We start from the raw sequence: 27,563 nt of genomic DNA on the forward strand, positions 1-27,563 counted from the left end.
CTACATGACTGGCAGCACAAAGCACAAATAAAAGCTAGAGGATCAAGTGAGGCAAACAGTGGAACAATTTTTTATTTTCGCTTTTCTTTGAATGAATACAAACATGTACTAAAAGTCATAAAATGTGACACTGGTATAACCTGTTAACACTGCTGAAGAGAACAGTATATCAAGCCTGCTGACAGGTTGCACACTTAGTGTTGTTTGGCAGAATACTGGCAATATAATAAACTAGGAAGTACACAAAATATTAAAATCTGATTTCATACAAAAAGGTATCAAACAAGAGGGTGCAACAATCAGGAAGCAGCACAGATGAAGAATTAAATGACCAACAGTGAAAAAGCTAGCTGAAATAAGTGACCATGCATTCAATTAACTTTTTTTCCAACTTTTTGCCATAGTCCCTTCCCCAACTAAACCTGAAGATATAGACTCAATTTGAGATCCGAGCATTCAAACTTTCACCAACCTCCTTAAACTAAAGGCAAGAGACACGTCACACTCATACAGAAACAGACATACTAAGTCTACATGGCTAAACAATTAGCCAAACGTGTAGGGCTGGCTAAAGTGAAGCCAACCCTAAAAAGGGACCATTAGATTTCAGTGCAGAAGATAAGCAAAGTTCACTCAAGGCTGAGCCAACATATACATGACTCTAGAAGGTCCTTAGTCGTCAAGAAAATCCAGAAAGTCATCATCGTCTTCATCCAATAGAGTTAGGGCAAATATGTAGCTCCAAATTTGGAGGCCATCAATCCCCAAATCTTCCAACATATCAGCTGTGTCCTGAAAACATCAGATTAATTATGACCTGCACTGCGAGGCAGCATAGCAAACATTTTCCATAAAAAAAAGCAAACAACCTTCCACAAACATAGGACATAAAATAAAGCAACAAAAGAAAGGTGTTACCCTGGGAGTTGAGCGCCTGCGACGGTGTGTGTGATTAGGGGGCACGTCATGACTGTAGATGCACTCTGTTTTAAAAGGGCAGCATCCATGACGCATGAAGAAAGTGCACTTTAATTTGCTAGAGATAAACAGAATTCCAGAATCAATGCAAAGGGTCAAACAAACCATTACAGACTTGACCGCACAAATGCGAACCAGTCTAACCTGCTTCTTTCTTTGAAAGAGGCTATCAATGATGCTTTTTCCTCCCCGTCACAAACCCAGTGCTTGCTGGGAATGTAAAAGGAGGATTTCACTCTGCATTGTGGGCAGCCCCTGTTTAAAAACAAATACATTTAGTTAATACAAAAACATTCATACAAGAAAAACAGAGGAGGGGAGCGAGGCACTCTCACTTGATGACATCCTCCTGGAAGTCCTTCGTTTTTCTCCAGGTAACGATGCAGCTGATGCAGAAAGCATGATTGCAGTTGGGTAGGATGCCGTAGCGCCGCTCCTGAGCGGTAGATTTCTCAGAAATCTTGTCCATGCAGATGCCACAAGCCACATCTTTGCTTTGGTCAAAGGCCCTTGAATGTTGCTGCTCCATTGAAACTGCGGCACCACCCTGATCTAGTCTCTCTGGCAAACTGGTCACCTATAATCCAATAACACTTCATTAAACCTAGGGCTGATGAAACCTAAAAAGCACTGTCTACAAGCTCCAGAAAATGCATCAATTTTGTGACCTGTGTTTTAGCTTCAGACACGATTAATTTTTGGACTTCAGCAGGAGCTGCACCCAGCCCAAAGCTAGCTGATCTGTAGTTATGTGAAGAACTTGAGTCTGCAGAACCGCGGTGTTGCAGCGTTCTCGAGGCACCTGAAGAGGACAACAAAATTAAAAACCATACAAGGAAAACAATGTGCGGTTTAAAAAACAATTCTGAATAAACATTAATACCTTGCTGGGGAGGTACATCCTCCACAAACCCAAACTCTTCTTCCTCTGCAATTCCTGTGGTCAAGCGTTCAAAATTCTGCTGCAGCACGCTCATACTTGTGACCAGCGGCTCAGAGCCCCTCCGGTTCAGGCTGTAGGCTCCTTGAGGTGGGAGAAGAGAGGGCTCAGATCCCCGGCGGTCAGCCAGAGAACGGCCCGCCTGTGCAGATGGGAAAACGGCCGGTGCTGAACCACGTCTGCTGCTCCCTGAAGAGCCTTCACCCGCTTGTGGCACATGAAGATACCTGCAATTTGAAAGATGAAGTGTGTATACTGCTGTTCATACACACTGCTATAGAAAAAGGCCAGCTGGCTGCTTACCTGCATCGGTCTCCAAACCAGCATCCACCTTTTTGGAAGTACCTACAATGGACCTGAAATGACGGGACTGTAGGAAACTCGTGCAGATAGTAACAGCTCGGACCATAGCGACAAGAACCATTGATGAACTGCCTGCAAAACACAACATCCAACGATATAAAACGTTTGTTTACAACTGCAGCAACATTTTCACAAATTTTCGAAAAGCTACAACATTCAACAATTAAAAAGGAAAACAATGGAGTCGTTTTGAGCCCTCGATCGTTCGTGTTGTTATTGACTACGGTAACGTACTTAACGAAAACTGTTGGTCTTTACACATTCAGTAACAAGCCTTGGAACGGTTTTTTTCCCCTACTACTTTGCCGTCCAAAAGTATATTTGTAATAGTTTGTTGTAACAGCACTACTCTTTCTACTAGAACGAAAACAAATCGCTCGCTGCCTTAACCGGATGTAAACATCAGCGCTGAGAAACGTTAAAGCAGGAAAAGTCACTCTTTCAAACAGATGATCGGAGCTAAAAACGGAGTTTTCATACAGTCTAAAGCCCAAAACTACCTGCAAACTTCTCTTTCCACGTTTGAGTTGGACTTTCTCGCATGTCTATAAGGTATGCGGTACCGATCCATTTTTAAAGCCTCCCAAAACTTGATTTAATGCGGTTGTCGGAGCGAGTAAACGGACAGAAGAGTTGGCGAGAGCGTGAAGCGCAGGAGACCTACGTCACGCAGAACGCGCGCTGGCCAACCAGGGACGTCCGTGTCTTTTCTGTAGAATTAAAAAAAAAAAAAGGAAGAAAAAAAATAAGGACGACTTCGGCAGATCTATACAATGAGCCTTGACCTCACAATTATTTTAAACGAACATATATTTTTTCTTTATATATTTTTATCCTATTCGTTTGCTTGATGATACTGCAGCAAACCACACCACTGATCTGCACACTAGAGCAAATGCTAGCAGTTGATGAACGACCATACCCACCTACAAACTGCACTGTTGTCTCCTGAGCCTTTGGATGATTGTGCGTCCCTTTCCATGTCGCGCCTGTCCCTCTTTGTCTGATGAATGGCTAATGACAGACACACTTTTATAATTGTTGGGCGGGGCCTTCCCATTTGGACGTGTGATGGACAGGGATGCATCTTAATCGTGATGAATTGATGGTCCGAGTCAATTCCAGTAAACGATTCTTTCTGAGCAGCATCAGCATCGGTTCAGTCAACCGATGCACGTTATTTTTTTCTATTACCTTTTTTATTGGATAATATTATATAATAAATATAATATATAATAATATAATAAATATAATATAATATAATATAATATAATAATAAAATATAATATAATATCAGTGTTGTGAAGGTTACTTTGGAAATGTAATAGTTTATAGATTACAAGTTACCCTATTTAAAATGTAATAAGTAAATGTAATGTAATATATTTTAATGACTTTATTGAAGTACTGTACCTGATTAAATTTAATTACTTTTTGATTATTTTTCTACATTTCTAACGCATGTTTTCAACTTTTAATCATTTCCAAATATTTAAACCAGGCAGGGTTAACCTCTAAAAACACAGAAATAGTTATATTTAAAACTAAAATTCTAGATCCATATACTGTAGTAAAAACATGTATTTCTTCTTACTGGCAGTAAAAAATTGCATCTGATTCTTTTTACCACTTTATGTATGGAGGGAAAATATTATTCAACATATCCTTGTTTACCAAAAAAAAAAAAAAAAAAAAATCTGATTTAACCTCCTTTGTTAACATTTTCATTAGTAACTCTAATTGAATTTTTTTTAAAAATTAATTACATAACTCTGTTACACATTAAATTAGTTACTCCCCAAAACTGTAAATAATATAATAGTATATATGATATAATATAATAACACAGATCTGATAAATCAGTTTGAGTATTGCAAGGACCGATTCAGTCCGAATCATTCAGACCCCTCAATGAAGCGGGTAAATCGATTTATTAAAAATATCTGAAAATGCAGCATATATTAAACGAAACAAAAGTAAATCGTGAAATATAAAATTGCACCGAATAAAAATGGGACATTTTGGTCCCTAATAATAGGATTAATTTACACTTTTCCCCTTATTGTTTAAAATTAGTCAAACATTTTAAATAAGCTGGTAAACAATAAATTAAAGATTAAACTAACATTAATATTTGATTATGACTCCAAAACGCTTGTGAAATATTGGTATATCTGGAGCTTTTCATAAATCACAAGAAACTTGGTGATGTCTGGAATTGTTTTACTTTGAATCAAAACAATATTCCACAAATCTTAACACACACGTCTGCTCTTGTTAATGAAGCAAGGCATTTCTGAGATAGATCAGACCAGAAAGGTAGAAAGGTATTCGTCAGTGTCTAGTGTGAAACCGGGTGACAAAATGTATTTTAATAATAATAAAAAGGAAAAAAATTATATTATTGTGCTCTCTAGTTTCACAGTAACAGGTTCATACATGACCATACATTCTATATATATTGAGATCAGAAAAGCTAATTTCAGCCACAAGATAAAATCTCTGGATGTGAAATGGCAGATGTGTTGCACATCATATTACTACCAATTAATGTAATTCAACATTAAAACAGCTTTTTTTTAACATGTGTACACTGAACTTCCAAATTATTCAGCATTGTTTGAGAAAGGACCTGTTCTAGACTCAGAACTTGCTTCAATAAAGCATACAACGCAAGTATTTGCTCAAGCTGACTCAACAAAACCATTCATTTGCAGTATACATGACATGATCACTAACTTATGAATGCAACTGATTTAGAGAATGAATTTAAGTTTATGAGTACTATAAACCAATTTGACCATAATGTTCTTGTTTTAATGTAACCACAGCCTGCTTGTTTTCAATCACACAATATATAATCATTAAAAAAAATTCAATCAGCATACTAATGGAAGACCTAATGTAATACAAATGTGTATCAAGGAGACAATCAAAGATATCTGAAGTCACGTCTCATAAGATCTTATCAAATATGACCATTACTTGACAGTATGCAAAAATAGAAGTACCATCAAGGTACCAGTGCTTAACAAAAGGATTAGCACATAAGAATTATATATATGTATATGATGAACAAAGTGAAAAAAACATTTTCTTCCATACAACTGAAATGATCACACTGCTGTATGTTTATCCCAAAGATTTAAAGTGAATTATTAAACATATGTAGGTTCGTCTTCAGTTTCAATACCAATATATATTTGTAGCAGCTGACGCTGAAAACAACACCCTCGACAAAGTAACATAATTCCAAAAAATATATACCTGACTGCTGTACAGTTTTGTGTGGAGTACCTTTTACTTTAAAAGTGCCTAGTGAAACTAGGAGGACAAGAACCACACAAATAAAAGCCTTACAAACACATACAGTAAGGGGCATTTCAAGAGCTTGATTGTTTTCTGATCTCCTCAAAGAAACAGATATCACTTAAATGCACTTGCAAACCAAAACCATGGAAAAGACAACTTCTAAAGGTGTTAGCCCTCATCAAGCAAATGAAGAACATGATGATGCTAGTAGTAGTAGTAAAAGGTGACTAGTTGTTCTGCATCCTAAATAGGCTTATAAGAACAGATTTGAGTTTAAATTAAAAAAACGCTCCACAAAATCAGAGAAAATGTCAGTATTCAAAGTCAAGATTTGCAAAAGTCCTATACAAAAATTCAGTTAAAAAACCCCCATGGCACTGCAGCGCCATAAAGATGTGTGCACTCTCTCCGTTCAGGAGGGAAGTTGAAGACCGTTCTCTGGTCAGGTCCTTGAGTCTTGAGCTCAGTACATGTCTTTATAGATCTCCTGTAAAAGCGGGTGGAGGGAGGTCTCCGATTCAGTCTTTTTGATCATCTGAACCAGCTGGGCGTTCTCTGTGACCAGCTGTCTGAGGTCCGCCATCTTCTGGAGCAGTTTGGGGAAGAGATGAGGAGAGTCGGGATGGTGCGCCTGAAGATGTTGGTCCAGAGCTTGCAGGATACCATCCTGAATCTGTTCTACCTGCTTCACGTTCATCAGCCCGGGACGATCTAGAGCAAACAAAGACCCTTGGTTAGCTAGTTTTCCTGTTATGATAAACAAGCTTTTGATCTCCTCGTTGTGTTTTCATTTGACATTAGCCCATAACAAATTCAAATGCGGATGCTTATTGTATAAATAAGAACAAAGGACATAAGAAAACACGGCCGTACCTCCACACAGTATGATGGCTGCCACAAACAGAGCCAGGTCACTGTCGTCCAGCTCCAGGGCATTGAACTTCACCGCAAACTCAAACTTGGGCTCCATGATCTCACTGAAAGGTTTGCGCAGACTACGCAGGAACTCTCTCGTCACAAAGCCCTTCCCATTGGCCACCAGCAGCCCGTCTTTATTCATGAGAGATGGGAGCATTGCAAATATGGCCTCATGGACTCCGTATTTTAACAGAGTTACCTGAAAGAGTGCCAGAGTTAGCTGAAACAGTGTTACCTGAAAAAGTGGGAGAATTCAGTGGAAGAGTATGCATCAATACTTAAAGGTACACTGTGCAACGTTTTTTGTGTGTATGTGTGTGTATATACATCAATCCTTCTTGCAAAATGTGTTTTGTCTTACCCTGATTCACTATAATATGCCTATGATTGGGTATGGGTATCGTTTAGGTTTTTTTCGCTTCCAGTGCCAAACCATATCATGACATGATCTATCTGATATTTTGATTTTCAAATATGTCTAAGTGAATGTGTTGTCATAATGATTATGTTAGTTGATCTATAATGCGCGATGGGCGGCGTCATGTTAGTTTGCGCCTCAGAGAATTGGATCTGTCGGATTGACATCATGTAAATCATCCTCGTCTCACGGAATACATGAAAGTAAGTGACTGGTGAACTCGGAGAAGAATAGAGTAAACTATATAGTAACTTATATAATGTGTGTCTGATTATAACTGTCAGAAAGGATTTTTATTTCCACTTCCATAGACATCAGCGTGTTTCTGCTGCTACTTTTGTTCATTTAAATGTCTTAAAGGGATCCCATGGTGTTGAGACTTGTATGGCTTAATATAACATAAATGATGTCTCTTACTGAATTATGTGGTAGAAAACCCATGAAAGATCTACGTTATTTAAAAAATCGATTTTATATTTGGACCATGGGCGGCGCCATTTTGTTTGCGTTCTAGGTTGATGACGTAGAGTGGTTGAACTCCTCAATCAGCTGGCGTTACCCGTTGCTATTTTTACCACAACGCAACTCGAAAATTGTTTCAGAGTTAAACAAAACAAATGAATTGCTTTGTAATTGTACTTAAAACACACTCAAACATACATGTGCACACAAACTCACCTACACAAGTCACAAACAGATCGGCGGGCGCGCACACACACACCTGACTGCTCTGTCTCAATCGCATGCATCATCACCAAAACATCCTGCCTCTCTTCCTCACGTTACTTTATCCCATCGTCCTACCTAGATATTTCCCTCTGCTGGTCACATTAGGCATTATAGTTAATCTACTATCAACAGTCTATCTGGGGAACAGGATGTGTTGAACAGGATATCAACAAAGGGAATAGATTGAGGGTTATGTATGCGCGCGCAGTGCGTGCGTGTGTGTGTGTGTGTGTTCGCGCCGATCTGTTGGGCTGGGTGTGTGTTCGCGCCGATCTGTTGGTGTGTGTGTGTGTTGCTGTGTTCGCGCCGATCTGTTGGGGTGTGTGTGAGTCTGTGTGAGAGAGAGAGTTTGTGTGCACATGTATGTTTGAGTGCGTGAAGTCGGACAGCTGTTTGTAAATCGGCTGTACACTCGTTATTGCGGTGGAACGTGAGACTGAATGACTGCACTCGAACATGTCCACTATGGTGTCGGACAACACTACAAATGTCCGTCCCTTCAAATAATGCCCTATTTAAGGGTATAGGGTCGATTTCAGATTCAGCCCCTGTCGTGGAGACTGAGCAGCCCAACATCTCGGTTGAGACAGAGCCTGTCGTGTGCGCGCCCGCCGATCTGTTTGTGACTTGTGTAGGTGAGTTTGTGTGCACATGTATGTTTGAGTGTGTTTTAAGTATAATTACAAAGGAATTCATTGGTTTTGTTTAACTCTGAAACAATTTTCGAGTTGCGTTGTGGTAAAAATAGCTACGGGTAATGCCAGCTGATTGAGGAGTTCAACCACTCTACGTCATCAACCTAGAACGCAAACAAAATGGCGCCGCCCATGGTCCAAATATAAAATCGATTTTTAAAATAACGTAGATCTTTCATGGGTTTTCTACTACATAATTCAGTAAGAGACATCATTTATGTTATATTAAGCCATACAAGTCTCAACACCATGGGATCCCTTTAAAGATAAAATAAACATGATGTGGTTGAAAACACTGAATTATTGTGATATGTGATAGCACTGAGCGTGTCTGTCTCCGGTTCAGCACCAGCCAAAGCGCGGAAGCACGTTTGATTACATGAGGAACCGAAATCTGCGTTCTGATTCGGTCTGGTACATACCGGTTGTATAGGTACCGGTGCTATATTAGTACCGGGTTTCGGTACCCAACCCTAATGATGAGTGTTTATATTTTTGACCTGACGGGATGGTTGGAACAGCGTCACGGGAAATTGGGCGTCCCATCATATCCGTATAAAGAGAAACATTTCTCTAGCTACTTTGCGTGTGTGCTGTGTGAGTGGCACAGGTTAGAGTTCGCAATGATAAAAGGATGACATAGAGTAGGATAACCACATTCATCCACATACACACAGAGCCGAAACACAATCAAAAATGTTCTTCTGCAAGATTTAACCAGTTAACCCCCAGTTTCACAGACAAGGCTTAAGCCTAGTCTCAGACTAAAATGGATGTTTGAACTGAAAGCAACTAAAAGCGCATATAGTAAAATATGTCAGGGCTATTGTTTTGTCTCAAGATTTTTTTCTAAGGCCCGTTTATAAAAGCTACTTAAAAGTCCTAATTGAACTAAGGCCTAATCCTGGCTAAGCCCTGTCTGTGAAACCAGGCCTATAATAGCCCTTTCCAACAGCATGAACCGGGTGCTAGTGCAGAGCTAGTGCTAGTGTCGGTTCGGAGTTGATTCGACTGGCGAGCCTTTCAAGAATTGGTTTGCTTTTCCACATGCTAGAGAGCCACTACAGAGCCAGGTCTTACACCACTGTATATATATATAAGTCATTAATTACTTACCCTCATGTCGTTCGACACCCGTAAGACAAATTAAGATATTTTTGTTGAAATCCAATGGCTCAGAAAGGCCTTCATTGACACCAATGTAATTTCCTCTCTCAAGACCCATAAAAGGCACGAAAGATGTCGTTACAAAGCTCATCTCACTACAGCGGCTCTACAATAATTTTATGAAGCGACGAGAATAGTTTTTGTGAGCAAAAAAAACGAAATAACGACTTGTATAGCGATGAGCCGATTTCAAAATAGGGGCTTAAAATGGTTATGAATCAGCGTATCAATTCATCAATTCGCGTGTCAAACCGCCAAACTGGTGAAATCATGTGACTTTGACGATCCAAATCATGAATTGATTCTCTGATTCAGCGGTTCGAAGCTTTGTTTTGAACTCGGGCCCTTACTGTATAAATCATTATTTATTTATTTTTTTGCACACAACAATTATTCTCGTCGCTTCATAACATGATTTTAGAGCCACTGTAGGGAGATTGGCTTTGTAACGACGTCTTTAGTGCCTTTTATGGGTCTTGAGAGAGGAAATGACATTGGTGTCAATGAAGGCCTTTCTGAGCCATCGGATTTCAACAAAAATATCTTCATTTGTGTTCCGAAGATGAACGGATGTTGAACCATATTAGGGTAAGTAATTAATGACTTCAGCTCCGGATCAGCACTCAAACTGGCTTGGAAAAGGTGTATGGTGGCATGGATGGTTCTCACCTGATCATTTAGGAAGAGATCCACAAACCCAGGGATGTTTTTGGCAAACTCGGTAAGCTCTCGCACAGTTTCCACCGTGGTGCACTGGCAGCGGTAGAACACATGGACCCCGATCTCTTTGTTGGGTGGTGCTCCGTTAAGCTGATTCCAGACCAGCCCGTTTTCCGCCTGCCACAGTGAGTCCATATCATGGATCACAAAAGGCTGGAGATGAAATGGGAACACAAATAAAAACAACTAAAAGAACTGCTTTTTGTGTAAAATAAAAACTCATTTAAAACAATCAAACTTATTTGAAATATTAAAACAAAATAAAGATTGTTGAGATTGTATCTTACTAAAAGCTGAGTGCATACCGCTGTGCAGCTCGTCTTGCCCGTGAGGATGCTCCGTGCTTTCTTCTTGGTCATGTTGAGGTTTCTCAGGTAGGCTGTGTTAACTTGTTTTGCCATTGTTTTGAGGTCAGCCCCACTAGAGCTTTGCAGGGTCTCCCCAGCGAGGAGCCCTGCCACCAGTTTCTTCTTCTCCGCCTCTGGCATACGTCCGTACCTGATTGCTGAGACAAAAAAAAAAAAAAACAAGCTCGGCATATATTCAAAGAGCATGCTGAGTATGACTATCAATGTGTAGTTCACACTTTTTAAGTGGATGTAAAATGAGTATTACAATTCTGAATGTAGGCTGCTCACCATCGTGGGACATGCCCAATGCCAGGCACTTCTGGAAGCGACAGTACTGGCATTTGTTCCGGCTCTTTTTCTGGACTTTACAGGCTCGCTCACACCGCTCATACTCCAGTTTCATACGAATGGTCCGTCTGAAAAACCCCTTTAAAAAAAGATGACATTTTCTCACTGAAAAGCAGCAAGACACACATGCGCTTGGATTGCTGAATTATTTCACCATGGAAATGCAAATTGAGCCTTAGCAAGCCCAATGACTTAAGATAAAGAAACAGATGAAGATATTTTAATAATTTTACTAAAATGACAGACTTGAATTAATAGGGCCGCGTTGCCGCGTGTGTGCAGATAAATAAAAGTTTGTGCTACGAGCACAGTATAACAGCTTACAGGACAGGAAAGTTTTCTGAGGTAAGAGAGATTTTGTAACAAGCTATGAAAATGAATATGTTGCTGGGACTCCAAAGTCGCATTTTGCGTATCAGGCTAAATGGGAAAACTGGCTCTTTGCCCTTCAATGAAGCTTGAGCGATCGCCCAAGTCACGTGACATGCAATCGGAAGACAAAAGTATTATTATTATTAGTTAATAATTTATTTTTATGTTAAAAGTGAAGTAATTACTGTTTAATCTAATGTCAAGGAAGAAAAAAATATTTTGTGGCATAAGGTGAAGTGAGAGCTGGGCTGGGGCAGTAGGGGGCGGGGCATGTTCGGTTCGACATGAGAGTACCGCAGTATGAACCATGAGTGGTGTATGGCGGTTTTTCTATTTGGTTTGAATATCGTTACGCCCCTACTTATAATAGATGACGGCTTATTTTAGGCCATAAATGCACCCAAAGTTTATGAAAATCCTTTACTACAGTAGTTGTTAGCTCAGGAAAATTACCTTGCAGCCTTCACAAGCATGAACTCCATAATGAAATCCTGAGGCTTTATCTCCACAAATGCGGCATTCAACGTTCAGGCCCAAACTACTGGGGTCATCCCGACCCAGCCGTAACTGGTCTGACAATGAGAGAGAGGGCGCCTGTGACGGATCTATAAAAGTGAGACAGAAACAGAGAAACTACTTAAAGCATCTCTTATGTGAACACTGCAAAAGTATATGCTTTATGGATAAAATATTGTGGCAAGAAGGACGAGGCCGTGAGAACGAGGCGAGGCCGGTGACTTGAGTGTTAATGACATGTAAATGGCACACTGGTCTCAAGTTTCTCACAGAGGAGCTTCAGGAGCATAAAAGGAGGAGCAATGACAGTGAAGGATGAGAGAGGCCTTTATGTTGTGTTTTGTTTGCTTTATTACGTGTGTGAGTAATCCTCCCTTCAGACCCATTCGGATAAATCTTGCATACAACATGACACAGACAAACTTATTTTTTCCACTGTTTTCTGGAATTTATTGGAAACTGCTCAAACTAGACCTAGAGCACACAGGGCCTGAGTTACACACTTGACAAAATGACTTACACAAAAATGAATTTATAAAAATAATTATAATAATTTCAAAAAGCACCTACTTTTTTGGGGGGGGGGGGGGTATTACAGTTTAGACAACATATACTTACATGTTTATCACTTTTAGCAGTGTTTTATGTAACTTCAAAAGGTTTCCTGTAAAATGACACCAACATTATGAACTTCGTTCACTGTATGTGTGTATGGAAAGCTTTTCAATTTGGGTAGGCCAAATCCAGACAGAACTCCCAAAAATGGTCCTGGTGTTTAAGAGGTTAAAGCAAATTCATTTTAACGGCACTAAATTTATTAACGCGATTAACGCAGCGCACATTTTCTGTTTGATCCGTGGTTGGAGAAATTGAAATAAGCCAAGATGTAAAGGATGCGGCAGCAAACATTGAAAGGAAAAGAAAAGGGTTAACATTAATATTATTATTCTAAACCAAAAATGCAATTATTGCACAAGACATCATATTTTCTGTTAAACTTTTATTAGACTCCAGTTTGAAAGAAAAGTGCGTTTTTAAACTAAGGCTGAGCACATTCTCTGCAGTCCGAGCGTGATGCACTGCAAGCGCACTTTCTCTCATTTGCAAGGTAAATACGACAGCTTTCACATTACCAATTTTTCATACGAATTGTGCCCTGTTCTGAACTAAACTGCCAGTGTAAAAACTCCCTTTATTTATATTCTTAAAATGAGAGAAATTACTGCTTATTCTGAATTTTTAAGCTTAGGCTTAAGAGACATGAACAACTTCTTTGATAAACATCTTTGACCTTTGATACATGTCTAGTCTTCATGCTGTATTATTGATTATTATCGAATAAGTATAGTTTTACTAACAATAAATGTTCATTTGCATAAATATGAATATAAATGCCATACCCATGTTGATTATAGTACTAAAAACGTATTTTAAACTTAATTTAAGACAGATTTACTGATACAACTGATAAAAATGTGCGATTAAAATTGCAAGTTAACTCATGACAATAATGCAATTTATCGCAATTAAATATTTTAATTGATTGATAGTCCTAGTTTAAACATTCACCGGTTTAAAGAATTATTCATTGTTGTATTCTATTCTAATTTAATGTTTTAAATTAACTTAAAATGTCTTTATTTAGTTTCAATCAAGGATGAAACCAAGTTATAAAAAATATATTATGCATAATTTATTATATATATATAAATAACATTTTGAAATAAATGTTTTTCTCCAGAACAGCCACAATTATAAAAAAAAAAACACTAAAAAAAAGTAAATGGGAACATGGAATTCCAAACCCAAAAAAATAAAACCAATGAATATAGTTCTGGTGTGCAGCACAAAACAAAACAGAAAGTGTCTCAAACATCAAATTTTTGGTCAAGATCTTGTGTTGACAATGCAAGAGTCAAGCACTCTATAAAGTCTCCTCTAGCACAATCTGGGGAATGTGGTGGCCAAGTCAACACCTCAAACTAGTTGTTGTGCTCCTCAAGCCATTCCTAAACCATTTTTGCTTTGTGGCAGGGCACATTATCCTGATGAAAGAGGCCAGTCTCCAGGGAATACCGTTTCCATGAAAGGGTGTACTACATGGTCTGCAACAATACTTAGGTAAGTGGTACATGTTAAAGTAAAATCCACATGGAGGACAGGACTCAAGGTTTCCCAGCGGAACATTGCCCAAAGCATCAGACTGCCTCCACTGGCTTGCCTTCTTTTACATAGTGTATCCTGGTGCTATGTGTTCCCCAGCGACACACACAAACCCGACCATCCATGTGATCTAAAAGAAAACGTGATTTATCAGATCATGCAACCTTCTTCCATTGCTCCGTGGTCCAGTTCTGATGCTCACATGCCCACTGTTGGTACTTTCAGTGGTGGACAGGGGTCAGCATGGGCACCCTGACTGGTCTGGTATTGTGACACCTTTCTTTTAGAACCAGCATTAACTTCTTGAGCAATCTGAGCTACAGTAGTTCATCTGTTTGATCGGAACACACGGACTAGCCTTCACTCCGCACGTTCATCAGTGAGCCTTGGCCGCCCATGATGACCCTGTTGCCGTTTCCTTGGACCACTTTTGATCAATACTGACCACTGTAGCCACAAAATGTTCACTTTCTGCCAAAAAAATATCCCACCCACTAACAGGTGCCGTGATGAAGAGATAATCAGTATAACTCACTTCACCTGTCAGTGTATATACAGTGATCGGTGTATATACACACACACACACACATACATACATACATACATATATATTATTTTTCCACGCGGAAAACGCGTTCATGCTTGAAATAGAAGAGACGGCTATTTTTCACGCGACACGCCAGCGTGTTGGAAGCGTTTCCAGGCAAAATAGTAAAGGGAAAGATGTTTATATGTCATTTTAACACGAAAACATATTAATAAATTACATTTTTTAAGTTTGAAATTCTCTAGGTTAACATAATTGTAGATTGACCTAATTGTAATAATGAAAAAAAAACAGCAATTAACGATGAAATATTGCACCTCTTAATACAGAATGAAATATTCTGTAGCCTATTTTTTCGTCAATACCATAGATATGTGGTCAATAGGCCACTGCCAACGTTGTCTTTGCTGCATCAGTGGGCTATTTATGTTTAACATTAAGTATAGGGCTTCCCTGTACATCAATAGCACCAGCAGCACCACATCAGACACACAACAGAAACGCCACGCTCACAGTGTGTCTCTGGCGGTTATAAATGTACCAATAGTGTAGGTGATGTCTTTTGCCCTGTTTGAATCAGTTGGAAATGTCTGTCTAAATGCTGTGGGGATAGTTTGTGGCTGTTTCTCCTTTTTATTGTTGTCGGCGTAAATGAGTTGACATGTTTGAATTATTCCCTATATTGTCATGTAGCAAATGCGACATACAGTTGTTTTTCATCCCCTCTCTTGCCATCATCATCATAGCTTACAGGGAATCCAAAGTACACCCAAACATCAGACCTGTTGGTTATTGGGGAAGCCATTTTGCAACAAGCATTCAGCACGTACTGAGTGAGCGAGCGTCTGACTGAGTAGCCTAACGTAAACATATTTGGAGGGGGGGGGGTTCTTCGGGGGTGACAGGGGCATTGCCTGTTATGTCGTTTTGATTATTGGGCTACCTTGTTGAATCCATAACATTACTTCACACACTTTTTTATTTTCCAAATGTAATGAATTAGTCCAAGAACCGTTCAGTACATAATGTGTTCCGCGTACGGAACAGAAAGCCTTTTACCGGGTCTGTCAAGCAAGGGAAACATGCCGAAGCGTTGTGCATATGGATTGTGCAAATCTGATACCTGGTATCCCAAAAGTTTGGACGGAGGGTGGATTTTTTTTCATCCCCAAACCCCAAGGTGAAAAATGCTAGGCATGAATCAAGCAATGTCTGAGGCCCCATTCACAACTAACAGTTAAATGTCGACAGGATTAACAAAAACACATAGCCTACATTTGCTCCAACAAACTAAATAAAACAACAACAACAACAAGACAGAATGTTATAATACATGGCTTTGATGTCAAAGGGCAGTTTTGACTTTTTACCTTGAAATGTTTGTGCTGTTACCGAAGTGTCACTATTCTGCTGAGGACTCTTCTGCGGTGTTTCACCTCCATTCTGTAGGTTTGCCCCCCACGATCCCTTGCTGCCAGGCGAGACTTCTAATCCGGTGGCATCTGACATCTCGCTGCCTTCCACCTCCTCACCTGAAGCTGAGCCCGGCTCTTGTAGGTCTGACATCCCTCCACAGTCCGAGGATGCAGACTCACCCTCCTGGGCTGCAATCCATATAGTCTCTTCAGGATTCGGAACAGAGTTCAAGTCTGTCCGCGGAGACGACTGGCCTTTCGTGACTCCATCTACTGGGTCATCACATTTCCTTTCTGAGGTAGGTTGCTCAACCTGTTCCATGGTTCTCCTGTCTGGCTGCTAAATCTCATAACCATCCATCACGTGACATTGTCTCTGAGAAGACAAAAGACAGGAAAAAGGGTATCAATTATAGCAACAGTGCCTCAATACAACCGTATCAGAATAAGATCATTACCGTTAGATACGTGATCTAGTGAGTAGTGCACATGCTCTAGACTAGAGATTGTGTAGGTGACCTGAGTTTGACCTGAGATCCAATACAGCTAGTGTCATTTCCTGACTCCACCCAACCCCCATCACCTCTCAGCTGACTCAAAAATAAAATTAAAGGGAAATATTTCATCAAGATTTTTAAAAGCACAGCCAGGCTTTGTTCACACTGCTGGAGAAACCCAATTTCTTTCTTGAATTCTGATTGCAGGGTCTGATATTTCAAAACATAAAGTGCAAAGGTATTTTTTGAAAACAGCTTTCACAAAATTGCTGTTTTTATTGTGTTTTTGATCAAGTATGCAGCCATGGTGAGCATAACACACATTTAATTAAAAACAATATTTAAAAAATCTTACTGACCCTAAACTTTTGAATTGTATATGATTATAACTACAAGATTTGCAGTGCTTCTTGGGATGAGTAGTTCATATAAGGGTTGAAAGACTTTTTTAAAAGCCGACATTCATGTGATGAAAGTCGAATCGACGTACAATAGTCGCTGATGACCAGTGGTGGAAAGAGTACTGAAAAAAGTAGCCCTTTTAAAAGTACTCAAGAGGAGTAGTGAGTATTATGCTATGAATGTTATTCCACCTTATACCCTGCAAATACAATTTTTAGCTTTCTCTTTTATGGATGATTCTTAGTAAGAACAAAAGACGAGATCAACAGTATTTCAATATTTCTTTGACTAGGCTTATTTATTTTTATTTTTGACTGCTAGAACTAAAAACACTGCCATATAATATTTGAGAAATCAACCAATAATCTGGTAACATTTATGACAACCATTCTATAGAGGTTTTCTTGCGGTTAATTAAAAAAGGTTGCAAAGTGTTGTATCTATCTATCTATCTATCTATCTATCTATCTATCTATCTATCTATCTATCTATCTATCTATCTATCTATCTATCTATCTATCTATCTATCTATCTATCTATCTATCTTCGACCACGTCCCGTTGGGGGCGGGGCTCCATACAAACAAGCTCTTCTGATTGGCCGAGATTCTCTGCACCTGCCGCTGCCTCTCAGATCCACAACTCACTTTTGCTCCACATTTCTTGGTGTATTTGGTGAAAAAGTGAGCGCGCGCAGAACTAGTCATTTGAAGGCAGAAAAACTGCACGTGAGACTCGTAGCAGCAGATTCGAGCAGTTGTAGTGATTGGAGTTGGAAAAATATAAAAGAAAAGTAATGCATTTGTGACCAAATATTCTACAAGTGTTCAACTCTCATTGCATGATTCTCAAACACCATTCCCTCCTACTTTTTTTGTAAATCTTGTGCCTGAAAAACACCACAGAAAAATTATTGATTCTCAACATAACGGCAACCGTGACGCAATCGCGTGGATCATTATTATGTACACCCCCAATATTTGCATATGTCCGAACATGTTCATTGTGAGGTAGAACTGCGCAACCGAATCATAGGGATCTGAAGATAAACAAGCTTCACGCGAGGATAGTGAAAACAGCAGCTCATGGACACAAATGTCATGTTCCAGGCTGTGCAGGGGACGTGAGGACTTTTCAGACCCTTCACACAGATAAAAATGTCAACAGTCATGGTTGATGTTTATTATAATCGGATACCACAACAGTTTAATTCAAAATCGTTTGTTTGCCCGGCCCATTTCAAGCAAGCTTCGCTCAGCGTCTAAAACTGAAGAAAGGGGCAATTACAACTATATTCCTGCAAACAGTAAGTAGTGATTTATCCACTTTTTGACTGTTTACATCATTTCTGAATAATTGAAAGTTTCTTAGAGAGACAGGATTGTCTAGATACCGCAAAATGCTAGTACAGTAACAATAGGAAACTCCAAGTGCCATACAAAACTAAATAGTGTGTCTAATGACAAAGGTTAATATTATATTACAAAACCGTAGATAACGTAGTTAGTTTAGTTGCTTACAGATCGCTCACTCGATCCTTCTAACGTCACCTTCTCCACCAAATAAGTTAAAACGATAGTCATTTGACAAGGCTTTTATTAATTTTGTAAAAAAAAAAAATTATATTTTATATTAAGTATGATGTTTTTGCATGCTTGTATATCAGAGTACATCACAGTCACTTTGCAGCCTACATTGTGACTAACATTATACAAACATGCAATATTGCTGACGAAAAAAGACGAGTCTAAAATGTAACTTAAAAAATAAAAACTTGAACAAAAAGCACTGGTTTTGGTTTTGTCTGGGGGAAAAGAAGAGCTTTCGAGCGTTCGTGTTCGCCAGATTTCAGTAATTTAAATCCCCCAATCAGAGCTTTTCTGTTAAAAGAACACATATACTATCCGGTGTTTAACCTGAACATGTGCAATCTGGCAAACATATGAATGCGAGCTCTCAGATAATCTGAAAACACCAATAAACCAGTAAGCTGCATTTTAGCAATCTCCATTTGAAATGTTCTGCTTAAAGTGTCATTCAGTCAGTCTGTGTTCTGTCAGGACGATCAGGACTCAAGAGCCGCTTCGCTGAACAACTGAACTTGTGTGAGCTGCTGAAATAAGCCAATCAGTGAAGAGCTAGGGTTGTGCCAATGGAAGATATCATCGTCCATTGTGATGGCTGACCGACATCACTATGGAGCGCCACAATCGTGATGTCACCTCCCATTTTTTTTTAGGGCTGGCTCAAACCTTTCTTGGAAAAGTGAATCCATAATTGTAGAAAATAAGAAAGAAGCTTTTATCTTAACTACCTGGCCGTTCATTCATTCACCACTTCCGATTATACAACCTTTATCTTTTTTAAGAAGTCAGACGCAATCGCAAACTGTGCTGTCAGCAATTACAGGTCTGTGGTATATTTAGTCTATATAGAGTGAGAAGTGATAAATCCACTATGAGACTGCTAGGTTGTTTACTTAACAAAATAAGATAACCTTCATGGGAAACTGCAACAATGACCAATTTAAAAAGATTTTGGTCGTACCAAATGTATATAATAAAGTAAACGAACAAGAATGGTGTATTGACAGAGAAAGACCTATTTGCATGAGCAAACAGGAAAGAAAAATGACAGCACAAAGGTCAAGATGTACCGTGTTGCTTCTGGTAGACAGTGCGCTTACCCAGACAGCATTAAAAAAAATTCTTAAAGATATAGTACACCTAAAACTGAAACCTGTCATCATTTACTCCTTCCAAACCTTCTGGGGAACACAAAAAAGAAACTTGGGAGTCCAAACAACATTGAACCCCTTTGACTTTTATCGTATATAGACCAAAGAAACCCACAAAAGCTCACAAAACAAAGTCAGACATAAAGGTTTGGAACAACATAAGGGATGAATGACTTCGGATGAATGAAGTCATGTCCGTGATATAGCTGCATGGTAGACATTGATAACAGATGTGAGGGTCATATGGAGGATGGAAACCCCTATTAAACAGACTGTAATCCGTGGATTCTGACAAGAGGATTACGCACTAGCCCCTAACGAATACAACCTAACAAGATATCTCGGTTGTTATTGAACAACACTGGGTAACATGTGGAAAAGAGCACTACCATATATGTGCAGGCTCTATGTTAACTTGTATGCATGCACAGTAAATGAAGCACTCAGAAATGCTTTGCGCCACTGTTCAGACTTGTCAGCAACCAGTCGTTCTGGTTCTCAGCTTATCTGCATTGTACCAAGGTTGCATGCAAGAAGCGACCCACACAGAGGAACTAAATGAGTCAATGTGTGGTGGTTATGATAGACATGCATACCGGTACAAGCCCCTGGACCGCTCAACTATTTTTAAGGGAAGAAACTACAAGCAAAACCAAGTTTTATTTTATTATGCTTTATCAATTTGCGCCTCCACTTCCGTAGCACTTACATACGCCAATCTTCAGTTTTATTTCTATTCTGAATGTTTTTACAGAGTTTACTGTTTTTTGTTGATATCATTCACCTGATTTATACATAATTTTATTCCTAAACAATGTATTCCTCTGATTTTATATGTGGTTAAAGAGAGTTATCAAAAATCCATCCTGTAAAAATCATGAATATTTTAACAAAATGAAACCTGCCTTTATCCAATGTGCAGATTTCTTTTCTGGAACTGTATGAAAATGATTGCATAAACATAAGATTTTAGAAAATATACAAAAAAAAGGTCTTATTGTACTGTAATGAATCAACGGAATGGTGATATTAGTTCTCTATTCACCCGTGTTGTCTTACCTTAAGAATTAAAGGACAGTAAAAAGAAAAATTATATGCACACCCATTGGACCACCTTTTGCAAGGTGCTGGAGTGGCCATATTGGCCATATGTACCAAAGGCACGACAAAATGATTTATGACAAGATATACTTGTACAAAATAACTGCCGTCCAATACCAGAGATTATATATTTATCTATAGTGTTAAAACTTTAACTTTGTAATTAGAGTGAAAGCATGCAGTCCGTGCTCGGTGCACACAAGATCACACACTGGATACTTCTACAATAAGCCTTTAGAATAGAAAAAAAAAAAAAAATAACTTTTCACTTATTCCAAGCAGCATAAAAAAAAAAAAAAATGCAAAAAGTGACGGCGTCAGTTTGATCCAGAAAACTAATCAAGCAATTGCTTCATTAAAAAAATAATAATAATAAGATAATATGTAGCTTTAAATTTGACAGTTACCAATTTTTTAATATTTGCAACCAAAAAGTTTTAGTAAAATAAAGTTACAAAAAACAACAGTTTTTCTATGGAGAATGTGCTGACTAATGTATCCCTGGGCTTACTGTATGTTGTTAATAGTTAGCGGTTCAAAATCTAACTTGAAGTTGATATGAACAAAAGCTTGGCCGAGGCAGCAAACCTTACATCTACAATAAACGTGGTGAAATTAAAATAACCAAGAAACAATGATTTACATGAAACATATAGCTAATTAACATTTGCAATTATATATCTTGACAAATAATACAAAATATCCAAAAACCTCGGCAGATACAATTTGACAGACGCAGCAAATCTGACTAGCTGACAAAAAAAATGATTAAAAACGGTGACATTACCTAGTTAACAGACTACAGTATACATTTATTCTGATATGGACATATATAGTTTGTTAGTAATCAGATAAAGTACACACGAGACTTTATTTAAGCAAAACGAGTTATGGCTAACTAGCTGTTTTGGTTTACCTTGGTGTTTACGGGCCAGCTTCGAAGTTTCCCAACGGTCGATCAAATATAAATATACTCTTCTTACGTGAAGTTAAGTTGTTTTGAGACCCACATGAGCCCATAGTCCGTCGGTTTACATCAGTTTTGTCATCACTGTGTCCCCGTGTCTCTTATTCCACACATGCTAGTCTGAGGTTAGCGCTAGCTAGCTTAGCGCTAACATGTTTTTGTTTAGTGTTTTTTATTTTGTTGTACACGCTTTCAATTAGGTTTACGATAACAGGAGTCTTCATTTCAGGTCTTTGTTAACGTTATATCCATTCTACTAAAATCCAATCACAACACGGATCAATCTATGACCATCGCGTAGTTGTTCTAACACCAATTTTTTGCTCAATCTGGTCTAGTAACTACATTCACTTTGATTACTCGGTTGTCAGGGATGACAGAAATAAAGGACCTAGAAAAGATGAGAGAGTTTAATTAAACAAGCCTGCAGGGGTCGCTCTTCGGCCTAAAGTCGTCCATAAAGTCACTAAATAACGTCACCATAAGAAGAAAATAAAATTACCGAACTCATTTCACCCCTGACATGTAGTACAACCGTATTCAAAATGTACAAAAATATGTCTTTAACTAAATACGCGTATAACAATCCACATCTATGAAAGATTTTTCTGCTTGAGCGCAAATAATTTTCCTCACTGCGGTTGGTTTGACCATGGGTTTGACGCATGTGTAATCGCGTGACATGTGTCTGTCCAATGACAGCTCGAGGGGTTTAGTCAGGGGACAGTCTGTCTACTACTGGCGTTTTTGTGGTCGACAACTACGAAAAAGCATGGCGTGAATGTTACGTAATACAAGGTGAAGCTAGATTCAAACAGTAGGAAATATATGAATGACTCACTATGAATCATAAATGTTATTTCCCGCGATGGTTGAAATTGTGCTGTCAACCACTGGAAAATCTCTTGTAATAAACATTGTTAATGAATACTAATTAGCCAACATTTAGCCGATGTTTATGAGTTAGGCTATGAGTAAACAAAATAATTCGATTTATGACATATAATGACCTTTGTGAGTTCCAAAGTGCTCCTGTAGATGGGGCAATTACATGAGATGGGCTTGACCAAATAGATGGACTATGCATCATCAAGGAGACAGTTGTAGCTGAATGTCTGCCCATGCTGTTCGTTCCATAAAACCAAACAGCTGTGATATAGATAGAATAAAAACACAAAGTTTTTCATTCATAATAATCCTTCTTGTCTTTTTGTTTAATTTAGAGAGAGAGAGAGAGAGAGAGAGAGAGAGAGAGAGAGAGAGAGAGAGAGAGAGAGAGAGAGAGAGAGAGAGAGAGAGACAGCTCTGGAAAAAATTAAGAGACCACTGCAATTTTTTTCTTAAATCAGCATCTCTACTGACGTGGTCATACTCAATTCTTGTCAGAATATGAGTCTGATTTTTACATTTACATTTAATCATTTAGCAGACGCTTTTATCCAAAGCGACTTACAAAAAAGGGGAGAGCAATAGAAGCAACGAAACAAACAAGGCCAACAACCTGTTAGAGCTGTAAGAAGTCTCAATTAATTAGCACAGTACACTATTTTTTAAAAAAAATTTATAGCCATCTACAATAGCCACCTACAACAAAAACTCATGTACGCAAAATACTGAACACTGGATTTTGATAGCCATGATAACAACCCATTAGGACTAAGGCTGTTGCCCCAGCTGTTGTCTGCAGATTCAGTGGCCCAATGGGTTGGTTTTGTATGGCATTCTAGCTAAACGCGCAGCAATAGCCATCTACAACAAAAACTCATGTACGCAACATACAGAACACTGGATTTTGATAGCCATGATAACAACCCATTAGGACTAACCCATTAGGATACTGCTCCATTGGGCTGTAATTATGGGGCGTGTTTCAACTGAACAAGGAAAGACCTCAATTGGATAGACCTACAACCAATCAGAGCAAGGGAGCGACGCATAACTTTTGTTGTCAAACGTAAACAGAACCCAACTGCTCCGTGTTGCCACGCCTGCGGTTTTGCCCGCGGGTTGTTTTCCATGTCTACGGATTGAAGCAACCTCAATTATGTGATATATAGACCCAGGAATGCAAATTTTAGCAGGCAACCATGCCAAAATAACACACATTTTACCCCACCAAACGCCATTTTTTCTGGAGAACACCCCCGAGAAGCTGTTGTTTTGGGCTAGTACTGGGCGGGTTTTGTTAGTAGTAGGGGTGTCCCTGACTAAAGCCCTATTCTGACTGGATTAGTTTAACATGGGGACGTGGGGGTAAAGTAATTATTACCAGAGGTTCTCTGTGATTTTAGTCCCGTCCGAATGTGCCATCTCGGTAATCATTACGGACAATGTCAGTAAAGATTACTGAGACTTTTACCTTCTGTAAAAAGGTCCGGAAAAATTACCTCAGGTAATACTAATCCCGTTCGTAAAAATGTATGGTAAAATTCCGTCATTGCCTGTTTAAAAGTTAAAAAAAGAGCACATTTTGCGACCTTGGAGGCGCTTGAAGCATTCGGTTGTGTTGTAGGTGGTGGGACAAATCTGTGGAAAATGTCCAGTATTTTCCGCATATCATTTAAAGCAAAAAGAAGATCAAAAGCACTTAGATCAAAGGCACAACACATTTTAGCTCTAGGAAAGTGTCTATTACCAACATAATCCAATCACTGGACCTAACTGTTTATTAAAACACACATATATATTGGAGACGGAGTTCAGACTGGCGCTCAGGTTGTGTTTGCTCACGTTATAACGGTAACGTCATATGCACATGACGTCGAGGAGGTGCGTAAAGCAAGTTACTCCACTTCTGCTAGTTTTACTGAGATGTCTTATCCCGTGCGGATTGGCCATTAATATTACAGACGTCCTGAGGTAAAATGACTTTACCCCCATGTCCCCATGTTAAACTAATCCAGTCCGAATAGGGCTTATGGATTTATTTGAATAGGAATTTTCAAATCTTCATATAGTCGACTGTGGGAGGGGCACAATACTAGTCAGCAGAAGGGTAAAACTATTTTTATTTTCCTTTACCCACTGCACACAGCAACAACTTTTAATAAAGCGATCAAAACTGCCTGCCAACTGACATAAATAACACTTTGAGTGTGTTCCGATTATGCCTAAAGGTGGTCGCACACCGGACGCAAAGCTCAGCGAGGCGTCTCAGGTATCTTACACCGGACGCACACATTATATACGCTATATTTATATAAGCTCAATTTTTAATCGACTTCTGACAGAAGAGCTGCATGATGGGTGTATCTTGTAGCACAGGGTGAAATCAGTATGAACATTGACAATTTGAGGGAAATATAATATACATTTAATATAAAACCTTGAAATGTTTTTTTGAAATAGGAGTTTTAAAGGCGCGGCGCTGAGCTTCCCATCCGGTGTGCAACCCCTTTAAAGGGGCCGCACACTGGATGCGAAGCTCAGCGCTGTGCCATGTCTTTAAGATATTGAGCACCCCCATATTGCCAAAATGGTATGATCCTCGTTTCATAACACCCACAAAGATTTGACTGTGAGACTGGTGGTCGAATCCAGCTCTGCATATCAATGCATCGAATCTTTGACTATTCGGGGTCACCCCTAGTAGTTAGTAGTACCTCAAAAGTAATTGGAATCAAAATATAACTATTAACCATGCCAAAAAGTTGAAAAGGAAAGTTTGAGTGAGGAAAAGAAGGGTTAAATTCTGGCTTTACTGGCAGAGGGATACCGTGAGCGTCGGGTTGCTTTCATCCATAAAATTTCAAAGACAGTGTTTCATAAGAACAAGGTCAAGCAGCAGACATTGGGACAACAAAGCTATAGACCGGCAGAGGGCGAAAAGGACTTTCAACTAACTGGAATGGCACTGGAATTCATTCAAATGTCACTCAACAACCCTAGGATGACATTCAAGTGACCTACAAAAAGAATGGCAAAAGGCAGCTGGGGTGAAGTGCACGGTGAGGACGGTTCAAAACAGGCTTCTAGGGGCAGGGCTAAAGTCGTGCAACGCTAGGAAAAATACCTTCATCAATGAGAAGCAAAGAAGAGCCAGGCTGAGGTTTGTTGTCTAATGGTTAGACGGAGGCCTGGAGAGGCCTACACGCCACAGTGTCTCGCACCCACTGTGAAATTTGGTGAAGGATCGGTGATGATCTGGGAGTGCTTCAGCAAGGCTGGAATCAGTCAGATTTGTCTTTGTGAAGGACGCATGAATCAAACCACAGACAAGGTTGTCCTGGAAGAAAACTTGCTTCCTTCTGCTCTGACAATGTTCTCCAACTTCGAGGACTGTTTTTTTTCCAGCAGGACAATGCTCCATGCCACACAGCCAGGTCAATCAAGGTGTGGATGGAGGACCACCAGATCAAGACCCTGTCATGGCCAGCCCAATCTCCAGACCTGACTCCTATTGAAAACTTCTGGAATGTGATCAAGAGGAAGATGAATGGTCACAAGCCATCAAACAAATCCGAGCTGCGTGAATTTTTGCCCCAGGAGTGGCATAAAGTCACCCAACATCAATGTGAAAGACTGGTGGAGAGCATGCCAAGACGCATGAAAGCTGTGATTCAAAATCAGGGCTATTCCACCAAATATTAATTTCTGAACTCTTCCAAAGTTAAAACAATAGTATTTTGTTGTTTAAAAATGAATATGAACTTATTTTCTTTCAATTATTCGAGGTCCGACAACCTGCATCTTTTGTGTTATTTTGACCAGTTGTTGCTTTCGGCAAATAAATGCTCAAAATTTGAAATTTTGGAAAAATGTTGTCAGTAGTTTAGAGAATAAAACAAAAATGTTAATTTTACCTAAACACATAACTATAAATAGTAAAAACCAGAGAAACTGATAATTTTGCAGTGGTCTCCTAATTTCTTTCAGAGCTGTAAATTGTGCCCTTGGATTTTACCTCAAACCTGGATCACTAAGCATTTGATGACAACTAAAGTTTCTGTGTTCAGTTTTTGCCTTATATGGTGTAGAGACTGCTGCTCTTCCAGCTGAAGCTATTCCCACAAAGTTATTGCTTGTTTTTTTGGGATGGGGTTTACACAATGCAAGTCTAATTGAGCCAAGGATGCTTAAGTAGGCTACCTACACTTATACAAAAAAGACAATCACATAAACAATACATAAACATAATTAAATAAACAAATTAGCTCAAATATTTAACGCCATGTCATGCAGTGGGTGCATGGTATATGTTTAGGCCTACTTTGTGAGTGACAGCCAGGCGTTCCAATTCGGCAGAAATGTGTGGCGCTTTCATACTACAGTTTTTTGTGATTGCACAATGCATAGAAAAAAATGCTTGCGCAATATGCAGCTCTAAAAAACCTTTCATTTGGTGTAGCAGCCTTTTTCCTTTTTAAACTGTGGTTTGTTGTTCTTGATTCATTCCCCCCCCCCAAAAAAAAAACAAAAAAAAAACAAAAAAAACGGTGTGCTTTCTTCTGCACTTTAAGAGGAAAATTAAGTAAAAAGTCTGCCTTTTTTTGTTTATGTATTGTTTATGTGATTGTCTTTTTTGTATAAGTGTAGGTAGCCTACTTAAGCATCAGATTTACTGCAATCATTAAATTATAAAACTAGGAAAACTGTTACTAAGAGTGCAAAATGTCTTAATATAGGCATATACTAAGCCAAAAAAGTAAATCTTTGACATCTTTGACATTTGCTATTTACCCTATAATAATCATAAATACAAATTGATTTTTTTTAAGGTAGACAGGCATATGCGGAGGTCTCGGTAAGAGGTTCTTGGCTGATCACCCCCTTCTCCCAGCACAGTGAAAAACTTGCATGGATAGGGTAAATGTCACATGCCTGTCCTGTCTTGTGTGCACATATGGGTTTTATGTTGAGCATGTGCTCCTGTCATTGGGTGTGTTAACATGTACGTTCTTAAGCCGATT

At 39.0% G+C, this 27,563-nt stretch overlaps 2 protein-coding genes across 4 annotated transcripts; both read right to left on the bottom strand.

Moving 5' to 3' along the window:
* Positions 1–47: 47 nt before the first annotated feature.
* Positions 48–3,358, bottom strand: mkrn4 (makorin, ring finger protein, 4). Of its 2 annotated transcripts, none has more exons than XM_067413817.1 (8): positions 3,208–3,358; positions 2,222–2,353; positions 1,862–2,145; positions 1,647–1,780; positions 1,314–1,555; positions 1,123–1,233; positions 919–1,036; positions 48–792 (listed from the first exon to the last, which is right to left on the bottom strand). In XM_067413817.1, exons 1-8 carry the CDS (start codon positions 3,339–3,341, stop codon positions 673–675), a joined length of 1,275 nt encoding a protein of 424 aa, XP_067269918.1. In that variant the 5' UTR covers positions 3,342–3,358; the 3' UTR covers positions 48–672. The 2 variants fall into 2 exon arrangements, with proteins under 2 accessions (XP_067269918.1, XP_067269919.1); XM_067413818.1 differs by lacking the exon at positions 3,208–3,358 and adding an exon at positions 2,782–2,941.
* Positions 3,359–4,487: 1,129 nt separating this feature from the next.
* ppardb (peroxisome proliferator-activated receptor delta b) lies at positions 4,488–22,284 on the bottom strand. 2 transcript variants are annotated; one of them, XM_067413821.1, is made up of 8 exons: positions 21,604–22,284; positions 15,907–16,327; positions 11,764–11,915; positions 10,879–11,017; positions 10,528–10,745; positions 10,190–10,393; positions 6,467–6,710; positions 4,488–6,304 (listed from the first exon to the last, which is right to left on the bottom strand). In XM_067413821.1, exons 2-8 carry the CDS (start codon positions 16,271–16,273, stop codon positions 6,057–6,059), a joined length of 1,572 nt encoding a protein of 523 aa, XP_067269922.1. In that variant the 5' UTR covers positions 16,274–16,327; positions 21,604–22,284; the 3' UTR covers positions 4,488–6,056. The 2 variants fall into 2 exon arrangements, with proteins under 2 accessions (XP_067269922.1, XP_067269923.1); XM_067413822.1 differs by having other exon boundaries at positions 10,546–10,745; positions 21,604–22,283.
* Positions 22,285–27,563: the final 5,279 nt, after the last annotated feature.

This window comes from Pseudorasbora parva, chromosome 13, assembly GCF_024679245.1.
Source record: "Pseudorasbora parva isolate DD20220531a chromosome 13, ASM2467924v1, whole genome shotgun sequence".
Lineage (NCBI taxonomy): Eukaryota > Metazoa > Chordata > Actinopteri > Cypriniformes > Gobionidae > Pseudorasbora > Pseudorasbora parva.